Here is a 20,048-nt window from a genome sequence, read left to right as displayed (position 1 = left end):
CTTTGCACACACTCTCTCCGTACAGGTTAGCTCTGAGTGTTAGCGATGCTTGCTAACGTAAACAAAGACCATATTACGTCCAAAAACACGTCGGGCATTGTTTCTGATAGCGACGTTTCTGATAGGGCCGTGTGTGTAAAGCCCACCCACATTTCAGATATTACGTCATATCGGACGCAAATCTGGATCAGCTCCGTTGTTCCCCCGTTCTTAGAGATGTGGGGCGGAGGACAAAAGAGAGGGTTTTGTTTTCTGACACTTTGGGAGTCTCCTGACACCGGGGACACATAGTTATGTAGAAAATACATTAAAAAGTGAATGTTGCATGCCAGGGGACCTTTAAAAGAAACTCCTTCAGTGCAGTCATGCATTTTCATTTATTCTTATTTATTTTATTCTTATTTATTTCATTCTTCTAACAAATTGTGATGGATGAGTCATGTTTTTTTGATGGTTTTTTATGTTCTCCCTGTAACTCTAAATTATTCCAGGATAAAATATTTTACAGAATACAGAAAGAGAGAGAATGTATCTTTAAGTTTTTAATTTACAAGATAGACTCTAACTCTATAGCTGAAGTAACATAAATGGTGACTTAAAGAAGACATGCTAGTTGTTAGAGACGTTAACATCATTTGACGGTTCTGTTCTATGTATTATGCTCTGCAGCTGACTGACACTTCCTCTTGCACTAACTAACTAACTAACAAACAAACCTCATTTCTAATTTCCCTAAATATCAGGCATCAGCGCAGAAATCTTCTGCGTGGCAGGGTCGGATTAATTTGCAGTCACAAATCATCAGGCCTAATCTCACACCTCGCTGAGCATATGCAGATGGGATGGAAGTGGGATCATGAGGGGCCGTCAGCCGCCCGGCACTTGGCTGGACATAACGCTGGGTTGTTATTTCTCTGTATGGTATGCTGGGAGGGCGGATCTCTTTATGGTATGCTGGGAGGGCGGATCTCTTTATGGTATGCTGGGAGGGCGGATCAATAAGAGGGGACGCAGTGGAAGTCTCCAGCAGTAGGTTGACACTTCTTCATATCAAGTTTTAAAGGCTGGTACTCCCAAAAAGTAAGCAAAGACAATCTCATGTGTGCTCTTAACTTAAAGTGAACCTATCATGCTATATTTGACAAATATATTGTAGGGCCATAGCTATATAAAACATGTCTGTGAATTTTCAAAATACCAAACAGATCCTGCATTTTAGCCATGCCTCATTTCGCTCTATTTGCTCTTTTCCAGCCCTGTTTTTGCAAGGGCTGATTCTGTGACGTATCTTTAGTGCAAATGAGCTGCAGCTGACCACGCCCCCCTGCAGGAGAGGGAGATCAGCTGCTGGGCTCTCAGAAGAGGGAGAGGAAAAGAGACGCTTTGTCCTCTGTGTATTATTCTTATATGATTATATAGAGTCGTTATTAATTAGTTTTAAAGCTCAATAAATAACAAAGAAGACCTTTGACCGGCACTTTTCTAATTTTGTCCGGAAGATTTAAACTTTAACGGACATGTTGACCGGCGGAAACAAATCTAACTGAAACTCTGCCGCATGGTCCCCTTGTTCCTTTGGAAGAGGCGGAGCCACCCCTCCCTATAGGCCAATCACGCAGGCTGCATGGGGCCCCGCCCAGAGGGCCTCAGCTGCTGTGCGCAGTTCTCCGCGCCCGCTGACACAGGAGAGTGAGAGTGAGAGGTGACAAGGGGAGCATGTCTGTAACCCGAAACCGTTGCAATGAACCGACATCTAACAAATCACGGCTTTGATACGGCCACGAGTGCAGGTGAAGAGATGTCGGTGAAAAGACAGTTTCAGTCCGGCGCAAGCAAGAGGGAACTAGAGCATCACTCGAAGGTGGGTTATTGTATAAGTCAAATAGAGAAGATGAACTTTTATTAATCCCTCATGGGGAAATTATTTCTCTACATTTGACCCATCCTAGTGTTAGGAGCAGTGTGCTGCCATTTTGAACGGCGCCCGGGGAGCAATGTCAAATGTCAAACTTTTGCCAATTGCCATATTAAAACATCAGCTGCAATTCAGGACATGAAGAAGGCAGTCTCTGCAGAGCATATAGGCTAATGGAGATGCAGTTATTTCCATCATTCTTTATTTACCATTCATTGAAGTATGTGATGCCTTTGATCTGCTAATGTACAGGAGGAAGAGTGATACACTGTCTGTCTAGTTGGATTACATAACAGTTAAAGTTTACAGCCTAAAAAACATGGAGCATTTTCCCCCCTTTTATTCATTTGTATGTCAATTTGCACATTTCATGGTGATGCTCAGCCTCTCCCCTTAACTCCTGCAGTCATCATCATGGTGATGCTCAGCCTCTCCCCTTAACTCCTGCAGTCATCATCATGGTGAAGCTCAGCCTCTCCCCTTAACTCCTGCAGTCATCATCATGGTGATGCTCAGCCTCTCCCCTTAACTCCTGCAGTCATCATCATGGTGATGCTCAGCCTCTCCCCTTAACTCCTAACAGTCATCATCATGCCAACCACAACACAGAGAAATACTGATAGAAATGTGTGTAGTTGTTGATACATTGCTGACAGAGGGAATACATTTGAATACAGATTTAAGAAATATCAGGTTTTGAGCATGTCATAAGCATGTTTTATCTTGACTATATTACAACTATATTATAATAAAATAATATAGTATTTATATTATTGAATTGATTATGATTATTATTATTAGTAGAAGTAGTTTATCTGCATTAATTATATTTTAATCTTTTTGAGGCTAGTATTTGGCAGGAAATGCAGACGTATTCACCTGTAAACGCATACTGAACGACATACATGCACATTTACCTCACTGTATAAAAAAGTAACTGTGTTGATAATAATAATAAACAGGAATTACATTTGCAAAGTACTTTGTGTTAAAAAAAAAAAGTGCACTCCTGTCGGTTGGGGGGGGGGGGGGTCTCATCTCACAATGTCGCTTGGGGCCCCAAGTTGGCCAGGGGCCCGGTCAAATGTACAACTTGCGAATGTTGTACAAGCAGTGGCGTTTTTATATGTACAAAAGTGGTGGGGCACAAAAAACTTCGATGTCTATATATAAGCTTCTGCAGTGACGTGCAGTGAGGTTCATGGCTGGTGAGGCACTGACTCTTCAGGTTTACAAATATTATATTTTGACCTAAATCAAAATATAATATTATTTTCAAAAGCTTTTTTTGTCTGATGCTTCAATTAATTTTAAACAGACAGTTCAACAGAAGGATACCCAAAGTCTTACCTTGACTTGAAGATGAAGTCCATTTGCCTATCCCTCTGGACAAAAATCTCTATTACTTTTTTGTAAAAGTCATCCTTATCTTCGTACAGATGTAGCGCTTCATTTCAGACAATTTGAAACGCGAGGGCCGTGATTGGTACATGATCTGCCCTCGCTCAAGGGAAAACCTCCAGCTTGACTTGAGACCTCCCCTGTGATAAATAAATGTAATTATTATGAAGCCAGCTGCAATGGATCATTGATCCACCAGGGGGTGCAGTGGGGTTCCACACTGGAGCTCATGTGAAATAAAGTCAGATACAGTACGCTGGATGTACAGCGGAACTTTGTTAAGATCCATATGTCACGGATATCATACTCTGTGCTAAATAAGAGACATGTAATCATTTACAAAACATCACCATGTTGTTATTTAACAAAATAATGTTGTTTAGTCGGGAAAAATGAACGGGAGGAAATGCAGCCCGGCTCTCGATTTGTAACCCCGGCTTTGTAAACCCTCGTTTATGTTCGCCGAATTGACATGAAATCACTGACACATATGAATATACTGTGTTAAACTTCATTAAAACGTTATTAACGTGCCTAAACTCAGTAATTCACTAAAGATATTTATATTTTAATGGAGCCTCGTCGGCAGATCAGGATCCCAACGCGTAGCGGAGGGATCTTGATCTGCATGAAGGGTGTTATTTTCCCCATAAGGAACAAGTCGCTGCAAATGATCCCGCTTATTACATCGCCACATTCTCAACAAAGTAACGACATGACTCCCAATATTAATTGAAATGCTTTTATGGATTTAGAAAATGTTTTTATTGATTTAAAAAATAGTTGTATGTATTGATTTAAATTTACATGCATCCGCTAAGAAAAATAGTCCGTTGTTACCGTTTTTTAAACAGTCTGAATGAAACGGCAGATCTCAGCTGTGTATTTACACAACTAATGGCCCATCAACCACAGCTCTCTCCCCCCTCCCCCCCTGATCTTTCTTCTCCAGCAGCTAAATTAACTGTAGGTTACTCTGATACCTCATTCACACCAACACAACTCCGTTTCAAGCTCCGTGCTAGAGCTTTTTAGGTTCAGAACCAGTTCTTTGGTTTAGCTCTGGCTCTTTTTACACCGCCCAGAGTCCGACTGGTAATGCGTCGTTGTGTCATCGTTTGCGTCATGCCGTAACCGTAAAATAATATTTTTTTATTTTATTTTTATTTTTAATAAACAAGGTAAATATTATATAATTGGTATCAGTAAAATGTATAATCTACTATAAAATCTCGTTTAAAATTGTGTTACGACGATGTCTAAAGTTACTGATAAGTCACATGTTTCCTGCCTGGCCTTGCCCATGTGTCATTACCTTTATATATACAGTCTATGGTCATTACCCTCTCTCGTCTGGGCGGTAAGAAAGGAGCCCTCAACCAGTGCAGCAGCAGCCACTAGCAGCTGACTGTTGCTATCTGTAAACTATGATGCCGAAACATAATTTCAGCCAATCAGCGTCGTCAAATCTGATGATCACCGGGCGCCAATGTCAGCGCCCGGTCCAGTCTGTGAGTAGTTTGGATGGACACTAGTGACTCGTATCCGGTGGGGTGACGCAGTACGGCAGTAGTTGATGAGGATGGCTTCATGTGCAGGTGGAGTCTCCGGACCTCGGTCCCCGCCCAATTCCGTTCAAGAGCTAATCTCCAATCCTTCCGAAAGGAGACGTTTGGGAGATAAACTGTTGCTTAAAGACCTTGGACCGGACCAACCCGATTTGTATATATCGCAGCAAGCTCGTGAAAAAGACAAAACGTATCAACGAGGCTTCTCACGTAGCTGGTACACCAGAAAGGCATGGCTAGCTGGATGCAAACAGGTAAATGCTGTCTTTTGTTTCCCATGCTTGCTCTTCAAACAGCCGGGGACAGATACGATCTGTTCAGAAACTAGACGTCTGTCTGCAGACTTGTCAAAGCGTTAATTCATGGTTTTTACTAACCGGTATCAGTATGTTGTTACTTCGGCATCATTTTGAAACATGTATTACAATTAAATCACGGTAAAATATGTTCATCTTGTTGTAGTTGTAGCCCCCTTGCCAGCGATTCTCTCTCTAGTTTAGCATACTCAGCCCAACTCAGCCTGGTTGTTCCTGGCCCTAGAACCACGATTTTATGGGGCCAGAAAAACTGTGAATTAGGACCCGCTAGCCGGTACTAGGCCAAGTGGAACCGCAACCAAAAACGCGCGCCGCTCGGCACGCTTAAAGCGAGCTCCGCGCTGCACTAGAAACGCGCCATTACATCACCAGAAGTCCTAATTTAAGGGGTCATGTCTCCCAAAAAGAAGATGTTTACTCACTATATCAACAGCCCCACCAAAAATATTTTCCACCAGCCGCCACTGGTTGTATCTTTCATTTAAATGAACTGTAACCTTCACCCAGGTAACAGCTGCTCTTAAATGAACACGTGAAGTAAAGTTTAATATTTATAGTTTTATAGATTTATAATGAGTTATAATGAGAGGTGATCAACGTGAATGCTCAGGTTCCACCTTAACACGCAGACACGTTGCTTCACCATGAGCAGAAACCTTTATATATACAGTCTATGGCGGAAACACTGAAACTCTGAAACTCTTGTTAAGTTTCTCCATCGTTGTGTACAAACTGGATACAACGCAGGCTTTTTGTTGTTGTTCAGGAGTTGATCTGTCTCTGCCCCTGCCCCCGCCTCGACGTAAGCGTGACGTACGTGGTGCTTTTGCTCTGGCCGGACAATTTTTTGGTGCATGAAACGAACCGGATTCCGGAGCTAAGAGGCTGCTTCGCTGCGGTGTGAACAGGAAAACCCGGTGCTTTTCAAGCTCCAGCTCCGAACCGGCCCTGAAACACCGTTGGTGTGAATGAGGTATGAGTGACAAGCTTACAGTTAGGCCCCGGCCACACGAGGACGAAAACGGTCGTTTGCGTTACTGTTTAGTGTCATATAGACCGTTCGGCCACACGAGGACGACAGAATACGGCACTAAACGACTGCGGAAACAATAACGGGTCCCAAGGTGGATAGAACGGCATACGCAACGCTCTGGGGGGTCCAACGGCTCCGTGTGTACGCCCTATACGATTATTTTCTGATAATGATGAGGCAATAGCCCCGCCTCCCCACCTCTGCTGCTCACCCCGCGTCAAAGTAAACTGCACACTGAATTCAGATTATTTATCTTTCTCTCGATATGGACATAAACGCGAGTGAAGGCTAATCTGACAGGACGGAGACACCTCTCAAACTACCTAAACTAGTTATAAATATGTTTATTTTTACTGTTGGCCGGGTCACTCATTACTGGATCAGCTGCTGCATGAGACAGACACTGACGCTGAGAGAGAGGGAGGAAAAAGAGAGGCTCCGTGTATTTTATTATTATATTAAATAGATTCGTTATTCATTTGTTTTAAAGCTCAATAAATAACAAAGAAGACCTTTGACCGGCACTTTTGTAATTTTGTCCGGAAGATTTAAACTTTAATACACGTTGACTGGCGAAAAACTCTGCCCGGTTCCCTCGGCCCCCACCGCGGAGAATAAACAGAAGGGCAACCATGACAACCATGCTTCTTCGCTGCTTTTGTGGAGGAAGTTACAGCGCCACGTACAGGCTCGGCATATGTACTGCAGCTTCTCCAGCGGTTGGAGCTAAACGGAGCGGTCTCGTGTGGACATACACTATCCGGTGAATATTGCGTGCGGACGGAAGCTTTTTTGCGATTGCGTTTGCGTTAATCCTATGCGTTTAGCCGTTTTCGTCCTCGTGTGGCCGGGGGCCTCAGACTCACTGTCATTGCAAGTGACCCTCAGTTAGTTGACTTTTATGTTCAACTGCTTCGTTACTGATAAAAAGGGCTTCTACTGTACCTAATTACATTAACACTAGAACCGCCAGAGGTTTTTATATAGGCCTACCTAACACCGTCAAATCCCGCTATTAGAATGCAATTTTTAACAACATACGGTGCTACATAACACACTTTCAGGAAAAGTCACGGACTGGGAGACTTTAATATTTTATTGAAAAAAGTTACATTGCACACACACAACACACATCACACAACACACCCGATTGGCGGTTCTAGTGTAAAATAAACTCACTAATTAATTAAACCAGTTCAATACGCATTATTCTTATTCTTATCATTCTTTATGAGCGCAGAAATAGTCTTAAAATCAGACCTGTTTTTAAATGAAATCTGACGGCAGGCAGTTAGCTCTGATCACCTATGATAAATGTGCCACACCTAATCGCTGGCCATTCAGCCACAGACCTCCCTCGATACAAATCAAACTGTAGACGGTGTGAAAGCACCTATTGTTTTAAATAATGGTCGGAATGTGACCTGTGAGCCTTCTGAATTACCGTGGGACAGCACATTCTAAACTAAAATGTTCAATCAATAAAGTAACATCTTATCTTAATAATATCTTCATATTAATAATAATAATAAATCATACAGTATGTGTCCGAAAGGGAGCAGGAGGAAGCAAACACAAAAATATACAAAAAATATAATATTAAAGCAAACGATTGTAAAGGTAAAAGTATGAGCATAACAAATAAAGAAGTGTAATGTAAACATTTACATTATTATTATGATTATTTAATATATAAAGACTATATATTATTGAATTACAACATTAGATATACTTTAGTTGATCTAAAATATTGATGTGTTCAAATGCTCTTCAAAGCACAACTGAAAGTCCATGAAACTTGTCTTTCTGTATTTGTGAATGAAGCGCCATCTCCTGGTTAAAACCTGAAATTGAAAATATGGCAACGCCCTCTTGGAAAATAGTGGGAGGGCTTGACATTCCTCGATACTGGTCTTAGGCAGGTCGTAGGCAGGAAGCTGTAAGCTGGAGTCTGAAATGAGGTGCTACATCTGTAGTTTCAAAAGTCTATCATACATCTAAATGATAGATTTATGATTCGAAAATGATAAAAGTAGGGTAGACATGTGGATATTATCCGGCTGAACAAAACGTGCATTTATCTAACAGGTACGTTTCCCACAGATCTTATTTTGAGCTATTTTCTAAAATCCTATGGAGAAATCTCATTGCGTTTTTGTGGAGGGAAGCCATGCGCAGCTTACCTCCGGGTTTTAGGACGCGTCTCTCGTGTCCTCTTCACACACCACACTTTTCGCGGCCAATCAGCTCTGAATGATGTGAGATGACGTATGGTGGCGATGGCAGCACTATGCCCCTATGGCCATTATTTTTTTTGCCCTTGGATGATGGGTTAGTAGACTAAAAGCTTTAGGAATCCAAAGTACAACATATAATAAGTATCCTGTATCAAGATTGATGACCTTTTTAGAGAGATTTAGCACACAAAAAACACTTCTGGGGTCATTTGGGTGGATTTTCCATATCTCTGGCCAACCCTGTCTCCTAAAAATTACGTTCCCACAGAACTAAACTGCATTCTCAATTACGTTTAGCTAGAAACGTATTTTCTCCCACGTTACGTTTCTTATGCACGTATCTCAAATACGTTTATTTTCTATATATCTTTGCCATTTATTGTCTTGCTTATAATAATGATAATAGTCATTTATAAATATCATTTTAGAGCACACATTTGAAATCAGTAGGCGAGGCTGTACTTTCTCCAGCTGTTACTCTCATGAGCGAGGCAGAACATAATAGTTTTAACATGCCAAAAAGCTGCCGTGTCGTTTGTTGCACCTCAAAAATTAAAACAAATCCAGAGTTACGTGTTTCTGTACTTCCTCTAAGAAGAAAGGACAGTAACAGAAGATCTCTGTGGCTTCAGGCTTGATCGCCGTTCAAATGACAGCGTTGGTTTTCCCAAAAGTGGGCGGGGCTGTAAAGTGACGTAGATTTGACTCTCATATATTATTCAAAACCATTCTATTTATTCTAACGTAAATTACGTGCCAGTGTTTTATCTTTTTATTACTTTTTATTATGTAGGCGGAGCGTCACCGCCCAGTATTCCGGGCTGACGTCGGGTCGGATGGAATATGTATCCGCTCGTAGCCCATTTTTTAAAAATATTTGGGTACGGAGTAAAAGAGAGAGGGTTGTGTTTTCTGACACTTGGCGAGTTCCCTGGAACACCGGGGACACCTCTTCATGTATAAAAGACGTACAAAAGTGCATTTTGCACGATAGGTCCCCTTTAATGAAAATGATGGAAGTCCAAACAGAAGCCCAGCCGTTCAACACTTTTAGAGTTTGAACGTTGATGGTTGTGTTCTAGGCATTATTTTGTTGCTCAGTTGGAAAGTTTGTCACTGAACTGTGGTCACTGGGTTTTCTTATCCTGACAAATGAGCAGCTGCGATCCAGGGGAAACTCTGGGAAACATTGAAACAGGAAAACCTGACGTCACCTGAACTGGCAATCTGTAGGGTTAAACTGGTGATAGAACGGAGTATTGAGGACATTACAACACTAATTTCATTGGGTTAGGATTAGACCAGGCTAATTGGATAAATGTTTGTGCCTAAAAACGCTAGATTGAGAATAACTAGGCAAGAAAAGATTGTCTGGGTATATCTATCAGCTAATAGTAGAATAATAAGTACTGTAGACTCATTTACAAATTAGGAGACTGTGGCACATGAAAATATCTTGTCTTTAATTTGAATACCAAGATGCTTTGTTTAAAATGTCAGCTTGTTTAACCTGCACACACCTTTTAGCTAGCAAATAACCTGGGGCTAAATTAAATGAGCAATATATACATTTCCTCTATACTAACAATGGATTTAATGAATATGTGTAATTGATATAGTGAGAATCATAGAGACTGCTTCCCCTTCATATCTAAGCTGATACGATAAGTCAAATGGAAAAAGCAGTTATGCAGCTTTAATTTAACTTGGTTCAATCATTTGAGACACACCACCATCTTTCCTGCGTGTGTTACTGAAGATAAATGGCCAATAATCAGTTTAGTTCTGAAACATCTCCTGTTTTTTACATAAAAGCGTAAACCCTCGTCTTTTCTTGTTGCCCATAGATCTGACTGCTTCGGGACACTAGTTGTATGTTCCATTATTTTGAAATACTGAAAATGACAATGATTGAAAAGGATTTGTAAACCTTACTTACTTCAACCTTTGAAGACCATTCTGTGTGTTTAGGTAGAATGTATATCAGAAACACAGAGTCTTGGTCGGTGTTCGCTTATAATAGCCACATGCTAATGTCAGACATACAGATACACAGAAACCTGCAGTAACCAGGGAGCATGCACTCACTTTTTCAAATATGTAAAATATGTCTTCCTTTTTAAAAAAAAGTAGAAAACCACATTTATCCTTATGAATAATATTTGTTAAATTATATGTTTATGCTGTTGAATAAATGTTTACCAATGTATTATAATCTGATTAATTAATAGAGAACCAACAGTGTCATAAATCAATTGATTTAAAAATTCAACGCTCTTTTTAATCCGTGCCTCCATCTTCCTTGTCAAAAACCTGACACCTACATTGCAACTTGGCCACAGCTCACAGTTCAGTTCTGGATGTGCAGTTAGCGGCTCATAGCAGTCGAGCCTCTAACCAGACCAAACCGAGTGTGTGACGGTGTGTCAGGGTGGGGAAGGGGCTACCTGGAGAAGTGCTGCTGCAGTGTCACCATCTGCCGGCCCCCCTGCTGAGACCCCCCTCTCCCCACGGCCAGGTGCTGTGTGTCCTCCGGCTGAGGGTTACTGTGATGGATCAGCTCGTGGCCTCGCTGCAGGGGAGAGGAGTAAACACAGTCAGCCTGGTGTTACGTATAATCCCCTGAAGACCGCAGAGATACAGTACATCTGTTCGTTGTATAAGAGAAGCGTTTGGAGAAGGCCGTGAGCCGCCCCTCCTCCACATGTGTGTTCTCCCCTCGGCTGACAGGCGGGGAGTTGGACAAACTCCCGACTGATGACGTGAACAGGACCTTGGAGGAAACTGTCATTTGAAACCAAAAAACTGCATATATATAAAACACATTGGAGCCGGCCCTCATTGTGCCAAAGGTAGGCATTTCAGGAGAGGACCATATCACTTCATGGCCTTTGGAAGTCCAGCTGCCTGAATAATTCTCAACTGACACACGGACATGTGTTTGTGCTCACCCACCTGCTGAGGCAACGTGAAGTGAGGACTTATACTGTGTCTGATGCACTCAGTGACCCTGGTAACCTGCATTATTACAGAATAGCATTTGAAAGTATGTCTCTGAACCAACGGTGCCAGTTGAAGAGAGAATCAGTGCTTTTGTCCCCCCCTCTGTCAGCAAGAGAAAGGACCAGCGAGAGAGAGGGAGGGGGCAGCAGATACAAGCCAACGTTATGGAATGATGTTCCAGGTGAAAAGGTTTGAGTGTTTGTTTTCTAAATCCTACTGTTAATAAATGAATTACCGTACCGTACAGAAACACAATTCAATTGCACCCATGTGTCCGCTTCAAATAAGCTGAGTGTTTTATTCTTTACTGTACATGCAAAGTAAAGGACTGCATCACTGAATCATAGAAATGAAAGAAAAGCAAAAGGAGAAACCTGACGAGAAAGAGAACTTTGAGTCAGCACTGCCACCTGGTGACGTTCGCACATCACGAGCAGAAATACTGCAGTACAACAGATATCCTGACATGAACTCATCCTCATGAAAACAGTTTGAGCCGGTGGCTTTTGACTCTTTGGATCATAACACCGCTCTAATGAACATTAACAACCATAGCTAAGGCTATCATGAAACACTCGTAACATTTAGCTGATGTATCCACTAGTTTGTTTTATCGACAGCTCTGTCTAAAGGGAGTTCACAGAGAGTCATGTACAGCTGGAGCTATAGCGGCACACAACACATCAAACCCTGTCTGTCTATAACATGCTTTCCAAATGCCTGAAAGACTATTTACATGTTGACTATAATACTGGTGTTACTTTGTTGATGTTGGTGTTGGTGTCTGCTTTTAATTCATATTATTGTTTGTACATTAGTATTGTGTTTCTTATGGATTGTAACTTTATTGAGAAGTGGGTCGTCTGCCTCTTCCTGTTTATCTTCTGTCATCTGTTATGTTTGTGTATTTTAAAGTTATGCAAAACATAACAACAATAAATATTTAAAATATATATTTTTTAATTAGGAAAATAAGTCTTGTGTTTACAAAAAGAAATGTGTTACATTTGTATTGTGTCATTGTCCTTTTTTAATTAATTTATCATAAAGTCCCAATTGTCTGAACAGGCCATTTACAGTTGAAGATGTAACCTTGGGCCTACCTCCGTCATGTTAAGCTTCTATCGTTTAGCAAGAAGTCCCGCACATGGATATGCCTTTTCACGCACATATTCTGACTTCACATCAAAAGGAAAGCAGAGTCTAACAGTGAATAATGTGGAGGTCACCCTTAATGGGGTACCTACTAGAATGGAGCCCTGACTCATGTCAATAGTTAACTCAACACAGAGTAGTCTCCTAATAAAGTTGCTAATGTGGTAACGCTTTATTAAGCAGTGAGGTAAACAACTGAAGCTCTAATGTGACAAGGTGGTTCTATTTCGGTCAATAGAACAATATTCTTCTGTTATGAGAGAAATCACTTGTCCTGCAGGCTTCTCCAGGTTGGCCAGTAGATGGAGTTATTCCTTCATATTTCAGTCGTCCTGCATCCTCTGAAGGCATCACCTGCCTCCTCATACTCAATGTGAGTGTGTCCCCTCACAGTGGAGCAAGAGGAGAGGCAGAGCACAGCTCCAGCTGCTGAGTCTCACCTCCTTCCAACAGTCGTGCTGTGACACATCATACATACATACTGACTCGTCATTCTGTCAAGAAAAAAATTAACTCGTCTTGATGTGAAGTGATGATGATGATGACGCAATGTCATCAGCTCGCGCATCACAGAAGGTAAACAACACCGTAGAGCAGTGTTTCTCAAACATTTTCATACCAAGGACCACTTAACCAATACAAAAACACTCGCAGACCACCTAACTCCACAGATATCCAAATTCACATCGTTTTTCTAGAACAGATTACAAATCGCCTGAAAATGGTACAAACAAGTGGCAAAATGTTTGACGAAGGTGTTGCGCTGGGCTATATCATGCAATCGAAAGTGAAACTTCAGCTCCCTCCATTGCGGAGATATTCCCGTGAGAGTGCGGACAATTTAAATTTAAATTTATTTAAAATGTGAAATGTTACCAATATACTCACGGACCACTAGCGGGCGCTCACGGACCACCAGTGGTCCGCGGACCACACTTTGAGAAACACTGCCGTAGAGTGAACGTGTGGAGCTCACAAGAGAGAGAAAACACCAAGGTGAAAAAATCTAATCCATCTCATTTACCGACGAACATTTCTGCTAAAGACCGGGCAAAGCAGTTCCCCGATGTCTTGCACGAAAGTGGGGGGAAACTATTCTGCACCCCGTGCAACTGTGTTGGAGCATAAGAGAACATCGACGGTGACGACCCACTTTGATTCATTCAAACATTCGAAAATGCTTTCTGCTGCTGCGGACAAGAAAGACAAACAACTCGAGAAAGACAAATGAGAAGCCTACAAGATGGAAGCTGGTCAGATAACGAGTAAATGAAAACAGAATGAGGCGGAGAAGTGTGTGTGTGTGTGTGTGTGTGTGTGTGTGTGTGTGTGTGTGTGTGTGTGTGTGTGTGTGTGTGTGTGTGTGTGTGTGTGTGTGTGTGTGTGTGTGTGTGTGTGTGTGTGTGTGTGTGTGTGTGTGTGAGAGAGAGAGAGAGAGAGAGAGAGAGAGAGAGAGAGAGAGAGTGTAATTAAAATAGCCCAATTGCTTTTACAATAAATTAACATTGAATGTGTTTAATTGAATAGTAAAGGGGTTTAACGTTAGTGGCAGGTTGTGTGTGAGAGAGAATAAATAAATAAGACAGCCCAATATTTATTTTTTCCGCATATTTAGCATGTTTCGCAACTTCCCACAATTTCACCGCATAAAATCACATAAAATCACATAAAATCCCGCATGTTTGAATGCATAATCAAGGATTTTTGCCCGCGTTTTTCTGGAGCGTCTAGTAAAGCGACTGCAGTACCGCTCCCGCTGCTCCGATTCTCCGGCCCATCTCACGCTCCATTGTTCCCTCACTCGAGAACAAGACCCCGAGATACTTGAACTCCTTCACTTGGGGTAAGGACTCATTCCCTACTTGGAGTGGACAGTCCATCGGTTTCCTGCTGAGAACCAAGGATCCTTGCAAGAGTAAAAAGCTGATCCGTCGTTCCACGACCAGGACGGAATCCGCATTGTTCCTCCTCAATCTGAGGTTCGACAGTCGGCCTGACCCTCCTCTCGAGTACCTTGGAGTAAACTTTCCCGGGGAGGCTGAGTAGTGTGATGCCTCTGTAATTGGCACACACCCTCTGATCCCCCTTTTTGAAAAGGGAACTACCACCCCGGTCTGCCACTCCTTCGGTACTGTTTCCGACTTCCACGCAACGTTGATGAGACGTGTCAACCATGACCGAACCGAAAAGGGGAACCACCACCCCGGTCTGCCACTCCTGATTAGTAAACAGATAACATTACAGTATGTATTTCCAATGCCATCGCCAATATTGCCACCTAGGGATGTCCCGATCACCTTTTTTTGCTCCCGATCCGATTCCGATCATTTGATTTTGACAATCTGCCGATACCGATTTTTCCCGATCCGATCTTTATGCAATGCATTAAGAGAAAAAAAAGGTAACAGATAACGGCTGGTCATCCAACGCGATGAATTCAGCCATCTTGGCTGTTATTTTTTTGGCCTTTTCACTGTTCTGGGGCAGTTTCTCTTTCCTTTTAAAAGTCTCTGAAAGTGTCGGTTGTTTCAGTGCCGTTACCTGAGTGGCCGCTGTGTACTCATCGTGTTGTTGTTGGTGTTTGTTTCTCAGGTAGCGAATTAGATTGGTCGTGTTGAATGTAGCTCTGTTCTTTCCACCACTCGGAACCTCTGCCTTGCAAACATTGCATCTGGCTGTTACACTGCCTTCGCTTTCAATTTTATAATACTTCCAAACTCCTGACATTTTCTCTGTCCCGACTCCCGAGTCACCAGCTGAACGTAGCCTCTCGTTAGCTTACTGCTACTATTAGACACTGCGCCCACTCTGTTGCCAGATTTCAGAGAAATAAGCAACCAGGTCTGAAAACAAGCCCAAAGAAAGCAACACATACATGATGTTGTGTAATTTTAAACAAAACTGAGTCCTCAGGATGACTTTAAGACGTTAACATGGTCATTTTTGTTTTGTAACATTAAATAAAATAAAAATATTTTATATAAAAAAAAAAAAAAAAAAAAAAAATTCCCTATCCCCGATTTTTTTCTCCCGATTCCGATCTTTTGAAAATCACGTGATCGGCTCCGATCCCCGATCACGTGATCGGATCGGGACATCTCTATTGCCACCATATATTTAGAATGTTAGTGAAAGCTACGAGTCCAACAGAGAAGCAATGAGCTAACACTTAAAGATCTGAGGAAAGATCTCTATAATAATCATTCTCTGCAGGTTCTTTACTTGGCAAGCCTTCGAAGATGATATCATCATGGGTAAATACCGACAGTTTCAGGGTTATCTCTACAGTGTCAAAAACCTGCAATAGCAATTGGAACTGCTTTTATTCTGAAAGGAATGCTCATTTTCCAACGTCATTGTTAAGACAAATAGTGAAAACGGTGAAACAGCTAGCAGACTGGTTCTGTACAAGAGAGGGGAGAAGAACATCTCATGCATCCATGTTAAAGCACTTTTTGCCATTTAAACAAGTGCCATGCTGTATTGGCTGTTTGGTGCAGTGACTGTGCACAGCTTCCCTGACCTAGAGTAAAAGCTTTGCTCAAGGTTCAAGGTTCTTTATTGTCAAACTGACATAGCTACAGAGTAATTATGTCGTTGAAAATCTTAGGTCACATGCTTCTCCAACAATGCAACACAATAATACAGATAAGCAGACAATATTAAAACAATATTAAAATATACTAAATTAAAAGTAATACAAAAGAAAAAAAAAATGTAAAAAGTGAGAGAACAAAAAGTGGAGTAGTGCAATCTATAGAACAGCAGGAAGCCTGGAGTACAGACTCAGTTCAGTACCAACCATTTAGGTGAGGCTCTAAACATTTTCAATAAAGAGAATGTTGGCAGCGGACAGAGAGAAGTAACCTATAAACAAGTCTATATACAAGTTATTGGAATGATATATTAGATAATAGATACATAATGACTAAGTAGCAGAAGTACCATTGTGTCCTAGGGCAAGACACTTCATCTGAACTTGCTCCTGTGGGTATTGTCCACAGTAGATGACCATTACATGTATGTATGATCTGTATGTGTAATGTGTATTTGTAAAGCGCTTTGAGAGTCATTGATAAAGCGCTATAATAAATATAAGGAGTCTTATGTTATGACAATCTAGCCAGTGGTCTTTCTGTAATGCTGCTGACAGACAGACCCAGGGAAACATCATCTCCTTGGCAGGGGGGAAATATCCTCAACACATTCAAATCAATGTTAAGCTACTGAGCTTATAGCTTAATGGATATTCCCAATGTATCATCTTTACAACATTATGCTGTTATAACTGAAATCTGATTGTGAGGTAACAATCCTAGTTACACTGATCACTTTGCTACATAGTCTATTTGCAACTCATAAAGTCCTATTGCGAACCCAGAAATGTTGAGTACCCCAAAGTGTTATTTTAGAGATGTATAGCAGGGGTCCCCAGCACATAGAAACATGCCGGATGCTAACTTGCATATGTTGGGTAATTTGCACAATTAGCATGAGTTGCGTTCATTAGAATTAATGGAACGATAGCCTATGCAGATCATTTTGGAGTGGTTTTAGGGGTTATTGAGGACGCTGAGTCCATTTATGACAGTTTAAGGATAACAAATTGCAATTTTAACCAGAAAGCAACCATATTTGTACTCTTGGTTGGCTGATTTTGACTAGAATGAGCATTGTTGCGACCATTGGATATAGAGAAGACAAGATGAACATTATTACTACTACTGAGGACAATTATTTTAAGCCATTTTTTTCATTATTGTCCTCATATGCTATAATGCTGATTGAGACAACTTATGCTAATTGTGCAAATTGTCGAACATATGCAAGTTAGCATCCAGCACTTTCTATTTGCTGGGGACCAGTACTATACATTTCTAACATAACACTTTGTATACTCAACATTTCTGGGTTCACGATAGGATATGAGCTGGCAACTAGACTAACATAAGAGCACATTATCGATCAGAGCCTCTATCAGAGCATTTACTTATTAATGTCCTCAGAGCGCTGTTAATATTCTCTACATCAGTGTTACAGTCAAACAGTTTGACATGTGCTGCACTTCTTAATCACAGTGACTTCAGCGCAGAGGATAACAAAGCTGGAGTGTGTGTCCGTTTCAGAGAGGAACGCTCTCCAGTGTAAATAGTGTAATTACACGTCTTCCTTTTGGGTGGTGGGGGGGGGGGAGTAAATTGGTATAATCAAGGCAGCAGTTCAGCCCCTGGCATTGGCGTTGGAATGAATTAGGACAGGACCTCGCTGAGATTTCCCCCCCCGGGTATTTAATGAATACATACTTCTGCCCCAAATCACTTCCTGCTGATATACAGGCGAGCCGGTCTGCATCGCCCACACTGGGGAAAGAGTCCTGCAGGAAATGTGGCTTTAATAGGGCTGCTGGTACACACTCTGAACATCAGGCTGATAGCACAGGCAACACACTGAGAACAGGAGAACAAACAACTCTGAGCAACAAACTACTTAGTTTTTAATAGTGATGGCAGTTTGACACTGAAGCTTCGAACGGAGCTTCAACCCTGGACTTCCTATTCCATAGAAGCAGTGCTTCGAAGCTTGCTTCAAATCACGTGACATGTGACGTCCGAAGCAGCAACTGCTTAATTTCCTGAATGAATCACTTGACTGCTTCGCGGTCCATTCACGCGATTCAATGCACTGCCTCGTCTCGATTCTGACAGGTGACAGGTTGAAACAGTTTCGAATTTGAGCACTTCAACACTTTATGACCGCTCTAAACAATGCACAATGTGTGGGTTGTCGTAGTTTGCGTTGTTGCTGTTGAGTTGTTGTTGGTATTGCATTTCATTTAATTTCAAACCTTTATTTATACAGATAAATCCCATTGAGATCATTGATCTCTTTTTCAAGGTAGTTCCACATGAAACATAAACACAGTGATCACTCAGATCATTTGCAAATACTCCCACAGATGAATATGTATGGGGAACATTAGTTAGAATGAGATCAATTAGGGAGGATGTATTAGGTGACTTAATGTTAGGGCGAGTAGGACAGTCCACAATCTGAGTAACATTTAAAGAGATACAAAGGTTTTTAAAATGACACTGCAGTTAACCAGTCCCAGTTAAAATCTCCAAGCAGCACTATTTCCTTGTAGTCTAGTTGAGATAAAAGATTTTCTAGTGAAGACAAGGAGTCTTTGACAGCTGAGGGGGGTCTGTAGCAGCCCACCACCATGACCTGTTGACCCTTTGCCACTTCTATATGGCTAAACATTCAAATTGCTTACTGATCGATTTGGAAACTAATGTGGTTACACTTAACTTATTCTTAACATAAATGGCAACGCCACCACCTTCATTAGGCCGGTCGGTACGATACACATTAAAACCATTTAAGGCAATGTCAGAGGCCAAAATAGACTTGTTTAGCCATGTTTCTGATAAAACAATGACGTCAGCGTCAATTGAGCTCGCCCAGATACGGACAAAATCTAGTTTACCTAACAGACTGCGCACATTCAAGTGGATGAGACCCAACCCAGACCTAGCTTTAAAATCAGCAGGAGTAGCGAATCAGCAGGAGTAGCGAATTTGAATTGTAGTATCATTATAGAGCAAGCCAGGAAGAAAGATAGGTCGTTCTGGCTCAGGAAACACTTCGAAATGTGGAGAAGTTGTGAACAAAAAGACAATTATCAGTAATATAAAAACAGTTCAATATTCTAAGGAATAGATTCTAGATTCTAGCTTTTTCGATGGGCTCAGAACAGTCTCATAATACACACACATCCACACTTGTGTTTTTCAATGCACACACAAATGTGTTCCGTTTCTTATACATGTAAATAAAATCAAAATACAGAAAAAAGTTTTACACATGTATTTTTGATCCTCACATATTAGTTTTCCGTTTAAAACCTCTGCACCTGCAAACACAAACGCTTTCTGTGCACGGATCGCTGTGCATTCGTGTGTGGGTTTTTTGAGACTCCCCTGACGGTCAGCCGATTCGTACTTGTAATTTTTTCTATCTGTAGCCAATCAGATGTCTCCTCAATTCTAAGCCAATCACATGAGCGCGTCCCCACGAGGGTAGATTTCTTGCGTTCATGACGTAGCACTTCATATACGCATTTTGCGCTGTCCGGAGCTGACAGGTCCATGGAGCCTGATCTCAGGTGAAACGTTACTCCTCCCTGCTGCTAAAGACATCTCCGTCTCAACTATTTCTCTCCGAGTGCAACGTATGAGGAAGCTGCCATCCTTAACCTCAACATGTTTAAAAACATAAAGATAAAGAGGTTTAAAAAAGATATTGTTTAATGTTTTAAGGAGGTGACGCTCAGTCAATCAAAAAAGAGAAAGGTAGCGAAAACAGAGCATTTTATGACATTTTCTCTTACTGGACCTCTTTAAAATGCAATTGAAT

General features: G+C 41.5%; 1 protein-coding gene across 1 annotated transcript in view; it reads right to left on the bottom strand.

Moving 5' to 3' along the window:
• The window catches only part of LOC117466473 (nck-associated protein 5-like), a 156,694-nt gene extending 138,750 nt beyond the window's left edge, over positions 1-17,944 (bottom strand). Inside the window, exons 1-2 of the mRNA XM_071207061.1 lie at positions 17,933-17,944; positions 10,919-11,043 (exon numbers count right to left, since the gene is read on the bottom strand). Of these exons, the coding sequence (XP_071063162.1) occupies positions 10,919-10,947 (29 nt within the window). The 5' untranslated portion in view covers positions 10,948-11,043; positions 17,933-17,944. The remainder of the gene's footprint in view (positions 1-10,918; positions 11,044-17,932) is intronic.
• Between the last annotated feature and the right edge of the window lie 2,104 nt (positions 17,945-20,048).

The sequence above is a fragment of the Pseudochaenichthys georgianus genome, chromosome 21 (genome assembly GCF_902827115.2).
Source record: "Pseudochaenichthys georgianus chromosome 21, fPseGeo1.2, whole genome shotgun sequence".
Taxonomy (NCBI): domain Eukaryota; kingdom Metazoa; phylum Chordata; class Actinopteri; order Perciformes; family Channichthyidae; genus Pseudochaenichthys; species Pseudochaenichthys georgianus.
This window is presented reverse-complemented; position numbering and strand designations above follow the sequence as displayed.